This window comes from Nelumbo lutea, chromosome 6, assembly GCF_056320005.1.
Source record: "Nelumbo lutea isolate HS-2025 chromosome 6, American lotus-T2T, whole genome shotgun sequence".
NCBI classification, from domain to species: domain Eukaryota; kingdom Viridiplantae; phylum Streptophyta; class Magnoliopsida; order Proteales; family Nelumbonaceae; genus Nelumbo; species Nelumbo lutea.
In genome coordinates this window covers 16639316-16653255 of record NC_142689.1, presented here as the reverse complement: position 1 = coordinate 16653255, position 13940 = coordinate 16639316, and the positions used below count along the sequence as shown (strand labels likewise).

Here is a 13940-nt window from a genome sequence, read left to right as displayed (position 1 = left end):
TACTGTGTAGGGGACATAGGTGTGGTCCAAGGGGGAATAGAGATTTGGAATCTGGAGTCTGGACATAAAAAATTTCTATAAGGTTGTATTTGGTAGTAAGATTATTTGAGAGACCAGGTTTACCTTACTAATGCTGGGTTCCTGCTTTGATGAGCCTGACCAGCTTGTTCATAAATGCAATTCAGATGTGTCATATATGGTTGCAGTATGCTCTGTTATATGGTACTCACAAGTTTTCCTTGTAGAGAGCTGTTCTGTATTCAAGAATTTGGGTATATTATTCTCCTTGCCATCATCACTTCACTTGGATTTTTCAGTGTTAATTACCACACTATCATTGCAGATGAGTTTGTTGTACTGTAATATTTTCCTTCCCATTATCATTTCATTTGGATTTCAGTGTTAATTTCCACACTATCATTGGAGATAACTTTGTTCTGTAGATCATTGTTTTAAAAGCTCAAGGCGCAAAAAAGCGCAAGGGCCAATTTGCGCCTGAGATTACAAAAAAAGCTAAAAAATAAAAAAAAGTCAAAAAATTCAAAAAAATGCCAAAAAATTAAAAAAAATGCGAAAAGTTTTAAAAAAAATAAACATAATGTTAATAAAAAATATAAACTTAAATTTTATAATGAATGTTTAAAAAAACCTATTATCTAAAATTAAACTACATAAACATAACATGTAAAGCGTATTCAAATTAAAATTTAAACATAAAAGCAAACACAAAGCATTTTCAAGCATGTAAATCCCACGATCTCTTTTTCTCCTTAATTGCATTGCTTCAAGTAACTAATGCGATGTAAAACATATTGCATTCTTGATTCTATGTGTCACCTTTGTACCACGCCCCTTGAGGCAAGCCCGAACAAGTCTATGTTAGGGTCTGAAATTATTATTTCCCATATAAAAAATAATGAATTTATAACTTTCATTGCCTTTTAAGAAGATATTTTATTGCAATGAATGAATGAACAACATTAGCAAATAGGGGGTTCTCGGAGCACGCCTGGGCTGAGGTGCAGGGCGCACGCCTAGGCGCACCAGGCGTGCGCCTAGGACCTACGGGAGGCACATACCCCAAAATGCGCCTCACTTGTTGTGCCTGGTGTGCCTTTTTTAAATCACTGCTGAAGATAATGTACATGTGGGATTAATATTTGCTCAAATTTAACACAGTATACCTATTTCGTAGTTCATGCCTAATTGCATTTTCACTATTATTTGGTCAGTAGCTACTGCTTGCAGAAACAACACCCATTCAGGTTTTGTCATACCTTTGTTGTTCCAATACTCTACAGGAAGCTAAGGAGCAGCATCGAAATACAAAGCTATTGAATGCACTCTTGCGACTGCATCGAGAAGTAAGGTGATTTTGAATCTCTATTCCAATTTGCCATATTTTCAATGGATTTTATGCCTGTGTTGTAACTCTGGATTATAATGAGTGCAGTCCGAAATTAGCAGCATGTGCAGCAGACTTGTGCTCTCCTTATCCTGGTTCTGCGCTTGGTATGGGAGCTGTCTGTCATCTTATTGTGTCTGCGCTTGCTTGTTGGCCAGTTTTTGGTTGGACTCCTTTCCTTTTTCATTGCCTTCTTGACAGCATCCATGCAGCTTCATTACTTGCACTGGGTCCAAAAGAGGCCTGCAGTTTGTTCTGTCTTCTAGTAAGGAGTTCTTTGTTGTCTGTTTATTTTGTTGTGATTGAAATAATATTATGTTAATTCCGTGTTATTCTTGGGAAGAAATAGTTTTCTTTTACATTATCTGTGAACCCCAATATGATATCTCATGAATCCTTTTCTCTTTCCCATCAACAGAGTGATCTACTTCCAGAAGAAGGTATATGGCTTTGGAAGAATGGGATGCCCCCATTGAGTGCTGTTAGAACATTGGCTATTGGTACATTATTAGGGCCTCAAAAAGAGAGACAAGTAAACTGGTACATGCAATCCAGACACCTTGAAATGCTTCTTAGTCGGTTGAAACCACTTTTTGACAAAATTGCCCAGATTATCTTTGATTTTTCCTTTAGTGTAAGTTTTTTATTTGTCATCTATTTTTTCTTAATGTATTCTTCTTTTGCTGGTTGCAAAAATATCTTTTTCCCATGAAAACAATTCTTATTGAAACAGGCATTGGTTGTCATACAAGACATGCTTCGAATTTTCATAGTTCGTATTGCTTGTCAAGATGTTGATGGTTCTATTATTCTGCTCCGACCAATGATATCATGGATAGAGGCTCATGTTTCAGAGAAAATGATTCTGTCTGATTTGGATATCTTCAAGGTGATATTTGCTACTGGTGTTCTACTTCATTCATCTAGGTTACTTTAACATCCATCAATTTTCTGTGTCCAGGTGTATAGATTGATGGATTTTCTTGCTAGTTTATTGGAGCATCCATGTGCCAAGGTTGTGCAGACATCTGGATCTATTTTAAAATGAAATTTGCAATATGAATTTTTTTTCTTATTGTCTTCCTCTTTCTTTTCAGATGTTGTTATTAAAAGAAGGTGGTATTCAGATACTAACAGCAACACTTGAGAGGTGCATTGATGCATGTTACTCAGAAGGGGAGCTGCTTTCAGAAAGTAAACTTCCAGTTAAAAATGGGTTGACTTTACTTAGTTGGTGCCTTCCTGTATTTAAGGCCTGCCTTTTGATTTGTGATTCTCGGTCATCTCTGTCACCTTTTGGATCATATAAGTGAGTATATGATGAACCTTTTGATAATTGCCTTCTTTAATCCAGTGTTGGCTTGATGGTTTAATTGGAGGTTGTTGCTTGTTGCAATAGTAAAATCTCGGGCTGACGAGTTTTAAAATGCATGTTCAAGTCTGAGAGCCACCAGTTTGTGCTAAAATGCTGGACGCTAGGTCCAAGAAGGACCACATGGCTGAGTCCAGTACTGAGTAATGGCCCCTTTTTGTGGACAATTAATTTTACTGATGCGCACAACAAATATGTTTCTGGTTCTTGCAGGAGCAACATAGAGAACTTGAGAGTTGAAGATCGTTTCTTAATTTTGATCCGCATTCTTAAGTTATGTCAGGTAATTTCCTGAAGATGCAATCTTGATATTTTTGAGTTATATATATATATACAATTTCTATTGTTATTGTAAGTCTTTAGGCAACAAAAAAGAAATACTTCTTACCTATTATAATTGTTTTTGATAAATACTTTCCTATTAAAATCAATCCACCATTTTCTTTAATGTATTGTTAATGACAAATTTTATTAGAAGATACAGAAGGTACATGGCCTAATGCCCCAAGCAGATTTCTCTTGTTCTTATAAGTTTGTGATTATGTTTAAAGAAACAGAGGATCTAAGACAATAAGATGTTATGTACTGCTAGTGTTGGACATGATATGTACCTGATAGTATGATACAACATTATGCTGCATTGACATATAACAAATCATATTATAGAACATCTGTTTATTTTAGAAGCTTACTTAAATTTGGCAAGATACAAGTATTTAGAAAAGAAAAGATATTCAACTTGAAAAATTAGATATGAAAGCATGATACAAGTGTATTAAATGAGATACCTTTATGGGATCATGGGAATAGAAAGTTGTATACCAATACCTGTACAATTGCCCTCATATGCATCTGTATCTTGGTCTCCACCAAAGCAAAGACTAACCTTCATGTTAGTATCTCAGCTTCATCACCAACTTGGGGAACCTTTCACCTTCTCAATAACTGTTAGGAGTCCTCTTCCATCACCATCCTCATCCCAAGACTTAATGCAATCATTAATGCCTGAGAAAGGCTGAAATCTTGGCTCTTACACAGTCACCAAAGCCAGTGGTGTAGTAAAGGCTGTCTAATGGTCACATGCTTTGTGAACATCATCAAGCATGGGGGATCCAAGTTTCTGGAGATCATTGTATGAATTTAACTTTTGCGGGATCTATACGTGCACAAGCTCCTCATGATTCATGAAAGGGAGAGGATGTTGCAATTTGGTGTCCGTTTCTAGTAAGTGAATCTATTGAAATCCGTTCGAATCATGCATTTCAGTAGATTTTGATGAATTCACTATTCATCAGATTTGGCTGTTACAATGGGTCTACACCAAGGCCTCATTTGTTTTTCGGGGAGTAGGGGCGATTTGGTAGGTCCCACAGAAGAAATAAACCTACATTCCTTTACCGTGTTAGTGGGTCCTGTGGAAACAAATGATTCTTGAGCGGCTCATTTACCTTAGGAAGTAATACTCTTCTCAGACTTGGGGAAATTACTTGCTCATGCACGCCGTAAAATCACTAGTACGTGATGGGACAATATTGTCCCTTCAGTAATGCCACTTTTTTGGATAGATTGGCCATTGTACACATTTACTTGGGGAATAAAAGGACACTTGTAATGCTCTTATCTGGATAAGTGTTCCCAAGAAACATTTGCATGGATAAGTGCATTTACCTAGGTAAGTTATTAACCAAGACGCGAACGAGGTCCAAGGGTCAGCACTTTGTCCTTGTTTATTTGCACTAGTCATAGATGAATTGACTAAACATATTCAAAAGGAAGTTCCATGGTGCTTCATGTTTTCTAATGACATAGTATTAATCACTGAAACTAACAAAGGATCAAATGCAAAATTAGGTTTATGGACATATATTAGAAACAAGAGGTTTTAAAATAAGGACTGAAACAGAATATATGCAATGCAAATTTAATAATAGTAACAGGAGTGCAAACTAGGATACACTTAGGATTGGAATCCAAGAGATAACTCATTGTGACCTTTCTCTGTTACCTTGGTTCAATAATTCATAACAAATACGAGATGGGGAGGATACCACTCAAAGAATTTAAGCAGGATGTGAAAAATGGAGTGGTGCATCCAGAGTCTTATGTGATAGGTGAATGCCACTTTGGCTAAAAGGAAAGTTCTATAAAACAGTTGTAAGGCCAGCTATTTTGTATGGAGTAAAATGTTGGGCAGTTAAGTAACAGCATGTCCAGAAAATGAGCATGACAGAAACACATTTGCTTAGGTGGATATGTGGTAAAAGAAGAAAGGATAGGGTCAGAAATGAAGTCATATGAGGGAACCTAGGTGTAGCTCAAGTAGGGTGATAAGATGAGAGAAAGTAGACTGAGGTGGTTTGGTTCATGTGCGCAGAAGATCATCTGCAGTCCTGTTAGAAAACTAGGAAAGTGATTTGTTACAATTTGAAGAGGCTAGAAGAGCTAGGGGCAGACTGAAAAGGAATTGGTGTAAGAAATGATTTAAGTGTGCATAATTTGACAACAGATATAACACTGTACAGAACAGAATGGTGAAACAGGATTCATGTAGTCATCTCCATACAGTTGGGATTAAGCATAGATGATTATTGTTATTGCTGTTATTGTTATTGTTATGGCTATTAACCAATGATGGCCCCAGCTATCTTGGGCCTTGTGAGGGGTGGACTGGATATGGATCGACACATAAATGGCCAATCTAAGACTTGAACCTGCGCTCTCATGCTTGTCATCCCAAATTTACGAAGCATTCTTCTGTTAAAGCTTGTCATTATTCTAACTAGTTTAAGATTGGATTTATATTCCCTTACTACTAATTGATAAAATCTTTTTTCCTTTTTTCTTCCAGGTCCTACCCATTGGAGAGGAATTACTTGCTTGTGTCACAGTCTTTAAAGACTTAGCTTCTTGTGGTGAGGGAAGAAATGCTTTCTCATCCATCTTTGAACATTTGAAGTGTTCTAGTCAGGAGGATCTGGGTCCTGAGAACGGACACGAAAGGGTTGAAACTGATACTGGCCATGATAGATATGATATTAGAAAGCATCCTCCTATGTTGCATTGCTGGAGAAAGTTACTAAAATTAATTGATGGAAAGGAAAGTTTCCCAGCCTATGCCATCGAGATTGTCAATGCATTGACATTAGGTGCTTTAGGCCTTTGTGTTGAAGGTAAAAGGTGGGTTCTCTTCTTGCATCACTGGTTATTCTCTTCTGATTTTTGCATGTTGATTTTATTTTGTTGTAGAATTATTATGTTAGGTGTTGCATGAAGTTTTTGGAATTAAATGTTGAAATCATGTTGGTTACATATTATATAGGAGAGAATGAAATAATTTCTGTAGCATTACTTCTGTCAATCCATGACTTGTGTTATTTGTATATTTGAGGAGCAATGACCACTATAGAATTCATTCTGAACTAATTTCAATTCCAACACACATATGTGACTGGTTCTTGGATTAGCATTTTGACTGCTTGTCTATTCAGGTTGGCTTATCAGTTAGATCCAATGGCTTATAACTTCCCTACATTTCTTTCCTTGGCATATCTATTTAGATTTGAAGGAAAAGCAATGGGAAAGATATTTCTTATCGAATAAAGAAAGAGAATAGAGTTTTGGAAATTTGAATTATAGTAGCATATTGATGTAGTGCAACATGTGGATGTTGAAGAGACAACCGATATGTTCATTGAGAATTGAGAAGTCGGGAGAATTTATGAATGAAGGACAATGTGTTGACACCTAGTTTTGGTTTTTTTTTTTTTTGGGTTTCTATTTTCTAGTTTCCTTTCATTTGTATGTCATTTTTTTAGAAATTACAAAAGGATATACTCTCTTGAATAGTTATACTCTTATAAATTGATTAAAATGGCAGTTCTAAAATTAGAGCAAATTTACAAGTTAAAAAAATTATTATGTAATACCCCTATTGATACTTAGTGCATAAATATTACTTTATATGTTTTACTTAATATAAAAGTTATGATTTACATATTATTTGTCCTTATATAAGAGTTCAGAATATCTAAATGTCAGCCATATTTTTAAAGACTCACAGTATATGTTAAGATATATTTCATAATATTTAATGTTGGCAACCATAGAAGTGGGAATGTTTTGACATTTTAAACCATGTTTACAATCACCATCTCTTACAAAAGGCCACTCTTGAGTCTTGATACAAACCACCTTTTTTCTAGGGAATATCTAAAAATGGGACTGTGCTCTAAGGCTCTTACTACCTTGGATGAGATATTTCAATCCCTAGTCTGTTCCATAACGTGCCCAACCAATAAATGGTGAAATATTGATTTTCCACTTTCTGCACTATTGCACTAAGGTGAGTGTATAGGTCAATGGGTTGGATCTGGCACAGGTTTATTTCAACCAGGAACCTGACCCAAAACAGTGCCAACTCAAACCTGGGCCAACTTGGTAAACAAAGATGCAATACTGAGCCTGATTTGACCCTTTCCAAGTATAGAACATCTTGCTGACCCTATCCTAACCCCTATAGGGTTGAGTCAATGCAGGTTTACCACAAAACATTTTTGTTATACATGCTATTTTCAGTTAAATTTTAAATTCTCCTATCTCCCCAGCAAGAAACAAGGAACAAATAAATACCCATTTCCCCCTAGAATCACAAAGTTTTATGCCATGTCAAATTTGTACAAAAAATCCCCCATGTTTTGAAGGGCCAAGGCTTCTCCTGAAACTGTGGTTTAGAAAAAGAATAAAATAATGTTTAGAATTATTCAGATAACCCCTTTTGGCATCAATGATAAATTGAAAGTGGTGTTGCTCTCTATTTAGCTGTTCTTTGTAAGGCTTGGAAGGATTGGTGTCATAGACCCAATAAGAGGCTGTAATGTGAGGGCTTGGCCTTCCAGTTTTTTTGTTGATATCCTAGGTCCTTGTCATGGAAGGTGTAATCAAGCCCATTTTTAATTTCTTTTATTTATAGTATGCACTCTGTAGTTGGATAGAAGGAAAACAATATCTAGTGAGTTCATCAAATTCCCCGTGAGATTTTTTTTTGCCTTTGCAATTAAACGCATTTGTAGAGAGTAGAGTCCATTCCTTCTGGGTTCATGCCATTTGACCATATTTTAAGCTTTTTTTTGGCTCCAGGCGTATTTTGAAAATCCTCTTTGATTTTACGACAGTTTGCCAAGTCTTCTGGAAAGCTCAATTCCACTTCCACAATAGGCTATTCTTCTCTTTTCTGGAAATTACAGATTTCAAGTCCATGCTTCCATTTCTATTGGCTGAAAACTTTCCAATTTGCAGGATCTTTGACAATGTACAACTTGCTCGCTGATAAATTGCAGTTATGAATATTCAGTTCTATTAGATTTGTATTACACACTTAACAGCCACAATCAAATATTTTTCTTTTATGTTCAATTTTTAATGCTTGGGTACAATTTCATGTTTTCAAGTCGCAGAGTTACTAGATTAAGTATTCTGGCTCTAATCTAAATGTCCTAACAATCTGAATTGGGACTGTTTCTCAGCTTGAACTTGGAGGGTGTGGCTATATTGAAATGCCTATTTGGAATTCCTCATGATATGGGTGCAATAGACAAATTCTCTGAAGAAAAATTCAAGGAGATAGAAGAATTGGTAATTCTTTTAGACAATAGGCTCAGTGAGGATGGAAATTTAGCCATTTCAAGTTTGGAAACCATTTTACCTCAGGTATAACTTATTTAATCTTTCATTGTGTTATTTTGGTGAGCAACATCCATTTGACATCACTGTCAATCATCATCATCATCATCATTTATTATCAATTGTGCAGGTGATAGAATCTGCTAGGTTCATGTTATTGTTGCTACAAAAGCCTACTGTTTCAATTAAAGTGGATGACATCATTTCTAGTGAAGTTTTGCCTCTGATATCAAATAATGTTGTAGTTCCATCGAAAATCTTTCCTCCTCATTTCTTATGGCCATCCTTAACTTTGATGAGCATTACAAGTGTTGAAGCTGGGTCATCACTTCCTCTGGTCAGGAAGACTGAGGATAGTGCGGAAAAGGCTGATGATTACTTTTCCTTCGAGGGTCTTGCAGAGAAGTTTCTGTGGGAATGCCCAGATTCTTCTGATAGGTTATCAATGCCATCACTCCCTGTAAAGAGAAAACTAGCATCAATGGAGGGCTCTAATAGACGTTCCAGAGTAGATAATTCAGGTGCAGAAACTGTGGGTCCTAATTCATTTTCACGAGGATTGGGGCCACCTACTGCCTCTTCTGGTCCTACTCGTAGAGATACCTTTCGGCAGCGGAAGCCAAATACTAGCAGACCTCCTTCTATGCATGTGGATGACTATGTTGCCAGAGAAAGAAATGTTGATGGTGTAAGTAGTGGTTCAAATGTTGTAACTTCTGCTCAGCGTGGAGGATCTACTGGTGGCAGACCTCCATCAATTCATGTGGATGAATTTATGGCTAGAGAAAGGGAGCGTCATAATCTTGTAACTGCATCAATTGGGGAACCAGTGGCACAAGTCAAGAATGTTTCTGCTGAGAATATTTCAGATTCCAGTAAGTTCAACAAATCTAGGCAGTTGAAGGCAGATCTGGATGATGATCAGGAAATCAATATTGTGTTTGATGATGAGGAGTCTGAATCTGATGATAGGCTTCCATTTCCTCAGCCAGATGATAATCTGCAGCCTGCCCCTGTCATCATCAGTGAAAGTTCTCCCCATTCAATTGTAGAAGAGACTGAAAATGATGTGAATGAAAGTACCAAGTTTTCTCAGTTGGGTACCCCTTCAGTTTCCATTATGGATGAAACTACACCAAGTGACTTTTCTTTGAGGAGGCCAGTTTCACGGCCTGATATGCCATTTAGTCGTGAAGTGAGTATTTCTTCAGAGAAGTACTTTGGATCAAATACAGAGAGAGGGTTCTTCCAAGAGCAATCTGATGATGCGAAGAATGTTGTTCCCATTACATCATCTGGTGGATTTGATTCTTCTGCATCAGGGAACACATCAGCATTTCCTGCACAATTTTATAATAAGAGTTCAGATTCTAGAACTCCTCCACCCACTTTCTATCAGAGGGACAGTCCACAACAAGCTACTAACATTCCTATAATTACTGGAGCTCCAGGGCCATACGATCAGAAGGTTCTGCTCAACCAACCGCCTCTACCTCCATTGCCCCCTCCGCCAACAGTGTCTTCTGCAATTTCTCAGACGGCTGAATCTGTTCAAAGTCATACCTCTCCATATGGTCACTCCATGAGAGATTTGCAGCCACCACTTCCAACAGGTTTCCCACCACAAGCATTTGATACTAATGGTCCTAGTACGTTTCCAGCTTTCCATGTAAGAGAATATGAACTTGTTCATAGATCTTTTGTTCAGATTTTTTTTTTCCAGGTATCTCTTTGTAGAGTATTAAGTGGATATTCTAATGTGCAGCTGCAAACAGAAAACCAGTCTGCATTTAACAGCAGTGCTACAACATTAACAACTCATCATCATATGGTGGATTCGAAGTACCCTTGGACTTCAGTCTCTTCTGGTAGGTTGCATGATGAGATCAACACATCTGGTGGGTCTGCTAGACCTCCACTACCACCACTCCCTCCCATGCCACCACCATATTCAGCTCCTCCAGTTACACAAACAGCTGTTAAAACTTCTGCTTCCCAATCTTCAGGGTATAATCAAACAAGTATTATAACAACCCAACTTCCACTGACTTCTTCTGTACCTCTAAGTGATGTAAGGTCAGGTATCTTTTCTGCATCTGGAGGCACTCTGAATTATTCACCACCACCACTGGTACCTCCCTTGCTTCTCAGGCCTCCATCCATGCCTGCAACTCTTTTTAGTGGTATGCCAACTCTGCAGCAGGGTCAGAATCCACCAAGTATTCCACATACTGTTACTGTCCCAACTCCTCAAGTATCCATTCAGTCAGCACAACCTCGTGCACAGTTGCAACCACTGCAACCGCCACAGCCTCCTCGTCCACCTCAGCCTCCTCAACACCTTCGGCCGCCCATTCAAGTTTCACAACAGCAGTCAGATCAAGGAGTTTCTATGCTACATAGCCCCATTCAAATGCAGGTGCAACCATTACAGATGCCACAACAACCACATATTTCTCCTATTCATGTATATTATCAACCCCAACATCAAGAGCACCTTTCACAACCCCAGCAACTGCAAGTCGATAATTCTCATACACAAACATCGCATCACCAAGGTGACAATGTGACCCAACAACAACAAGATTCAGGGATATCATTACAACAGTACTTCAGTTCTCCTGAAGCTATTCAGGTATTCCTTGAAATTGAATATAATGTTCAAATCAATTTTGATGTGCATGAGAGTTGTTTTATCAGTTCTCTCTTATAACTGGTTCTTTTGTTTCCGTGAAGTCTTTGTTGAGTGATCGGGAGAAACTGTGCCAGCTTTTGGAGCAGCATCCAAAATTAATGCAGATGCTTCAGGTAGGACCTTTTTTTCCTTGAATGAACTGAATGCAAGAAACATTTTACTCTGGAAATCCGAGTACTAGAATTCTTTGCTCCGTTATGGCCTAGTTTGTTTTTCTGGTAGTCATTTTTGATTACCCAGGAAAGTATACTTACTAGTGCTTTTTATTTCCCAGGTAAAGTTGAATAATGACCATTTTATCCAGTTAAGTCATTTTTGAAGGGGTATTGCCCCATCATGCATTAACAATTGTCCCTGCGGATGGGAGAGTTATTTACCCAAGTGGGCGGAGGGTGATACTTACCCTAAGCTGCATGGAGTCGTTCTTCTCTTTGGGACAACTAATACCAAAACACGAATGTGGTGAGTTGGTCAATGCTTGCACTGACCAACTTACCTGCCCTTTTTACCAAAAATACTAACGAGGCCTATTTGGAACATTAACTGCAAATCAAGGGCATAACTCAGTCGTACATGCATGAAGGGCATAACTGAGAAATTCATGCATGAAACCATGTTTATTTCTTTTCAAGCTTCTCTATTCGACTGAAGTCGCATTCAATCCACACTCTGATTTGAGAACAGTGCAAGAATATAAAATTGCATTACATTAATTGAAACTTGAAAGAATGGACGGCCAGAACTTTTAGTGGTTGATTATTTTGATTTGCATTAATTTCAGTGCCATTTTCAATCTACACCTGAATCAGTGCTCTAACATATTATGTGCTAGAAATTTGAAATCTTCATGGTTTTCTCATTTGGGGGTGGTGGTGTGTTGTATGAGGATACTGCTGCATCTGTTTTGAAATTGCCCTCAAGAAAGCTTTAATAGTTACTCGTTTTTGAAAATCAATACCTAAAATCTGTGTTTCTTGTGTCTAATCAGGAACGGTTGGGCCAACAATAGCAGCATTATATAAAACCGAGGTTGTTTTCACTTCTGGGAGGAACTATTCATTCAATGATTCTTTCACCTTCGCCTTCTGAAGACTTGCGGCTGGAATCCAAGTGGCATCATCACCAAAGAATCATTCCACTCCCTTCTATCGGAATTGGGAAAGAAGTTCCCTAATAACCATGTTTTAATGTATCCATGTTTCTACATGTCTAAACTTTATTTCTTTTTTCCGTGTACCATAAGTCTATAATATGATTTTTGTTTTTTTAATCGGTGACATCCGATCATCTACTAATTTTCTTTGTCATTAGGAAATAGTTGTAAATATAATTCTTATATTTAAGGTTGTACACTCGTAATGGGGAGTGGAGTAGGGTTAAGGGTCGACAAGAAAGTTTTGAAGCTTGTACGCGGAAAATAACTCCGAGTGATGGTTGTTTGAACTAGCAGATGTCTAACATGCAGCTTACATGTAAAAGAAACTTTTGTCTCCTCAGAAAACCCAATTAAGAAACTTTTGTTGAATGGATTATCCAAGAAACTCACCTTGGTGACTAGCTTGTTGGTTTTTGCTATATGCGTTATAGCTTGGAAGTTGTATGATTGATAGTGTCAGCTAGTTTGGCATAGAGCATGACGCAACGTGCTTTGGTGGCTCCCATGGTACGATCTCTAGCTATTTGTAGTGAAGACCTAGCATCAAATCCTTTTGCTGGGATGGATTACCCTCTGTCGAGTAAAGGCCTTATGTATGCATTTAATAAGTAAGCATGTGTATTTTATATCAAATATTAAATATTTATTATTTTATATAAAATATAAAACTTTTAACATTTATCATAAGTTGATACGTGTCAACATAAGTTAACACGTGCCAATAGATAACTCGATTAAAGCATGTGAGAGAGTTGTCCTCCTGGAGATCTTCATTTTCATTCTTTAAGCAACATGGGACTCGGGACAACGTTCAATGGAAATACTCACTATTGGGTGTTGTTCTAAGCCCTATATTGCTCAAGAATGGGTTTGCCTTAATCCAAGTCTAGGGGTCAATGCCTTATTTTTTGTGCCATAGGCCCAAAGCCTTACCCTTGCTAAACCTGGCCTAGTTTGTTGATCTAGTTTAGACTTTAATGGGTCTAAAGTTGGCCTGGCTTGTCCCATGTTTTCCTAAGTATCTCTTCATTAGGTCTAGAAGGCCTGTAAGCTTGACCTGGGTCATGTAGGGCTAGGCCCAAACTTATAATCTAAGCCTGCGATGCAGGTTGTACTTGAGCCTAGGCTGAAGCCCTTATCAGTTGCACAAAATCTGGCCCAGCTTGGGCCATGAGCACCATGAAGCAGTACAAAGGAAAAATTGTAGCATGCAATTTTTCTGAAAAAAAATAATAATAAAGAAGACAAGTAGGCCTTCGCTATGGATTGGTCGCTTAGTATGCTATTCCTCATGGATGTATTCCAACTTCACTCAACTTATTTGCCGAGGATACTACAGTTTTTGCTAGAGGTGATAAAAAAAATTCAACTGTTTAACAAATCTTATGACTTTTTAATTATTTATGAAAATGTCTCTGGTCAAGGGATTAACAAGGATAGAATCCTGTTTTATTGTGCATCACAAAGTGAATGGTTCCACAATTAATATGATAAAACATGTTACAATTTTTAATCATAAAGAGCCTCCCTTTTCTTATTTGGGAACTCTTATTGGTCATAAAAGACCAAAAACAAATGATTTTGACAACTAAGAAAATGATTGAGGGGTGGAAAGCTAAGGTACTCTTTGTAA

General features: G+C 37.5%; 1 protein-coding gene across 1 annotated transcript in view; it reads left to right on the top strand.

The window, feature by feature from the left end:
* EMB2016 (mRNA methyltransferase EMB2016) overlaps positions 1-12692 on the top strand; it is a 44973-nt gene extending 32281 nt beyond the window's left edge. Inside the window, exons 16-28 of the mRNA XM_088952543.1 lie at positions 1302-1369; positions 1454-1670; positions 1824-2039; positions 2139-2294; positions 2367-2420; positions 2503-2714; positions 2991-3060; positions 5626-5954; positions 8300-8483; positions 8587-10125; positions 10222-11091; positions 11193-11264; positions 12140-12692. Of these exons, the coding sequence (XP_088808669.1) occupies positions 1302-1369; positions 1454-1670; positions 1824-2039; positions 2139-2294; positions 2367-2420; positions 2503-2714; positions 2991-3060; positions 5626-5954; positions 8300-8483; positions 8587-10125; positions 10222-11091; positions 11193-11264; positions 12140-12160 (4008 nt within the window). The 3' untranslated portion in view covers positions 12161-12692. The remainder of the gene's footprint in view (positions 1-1301; positions 1370-1453; positions 1671-1823; positions 2040-2138; positions 2295-2366; positions 2421-2502; positions 2715-2990; positions 3061-5625; positions 5955-8299; positions 8484-8586; positions 10126-10221; positions 11092-11192; positions 11265-12139) is intronic.
* The last annotated feature ends 1248 nt before the right edge of the window (positions 12693-13940 follow it).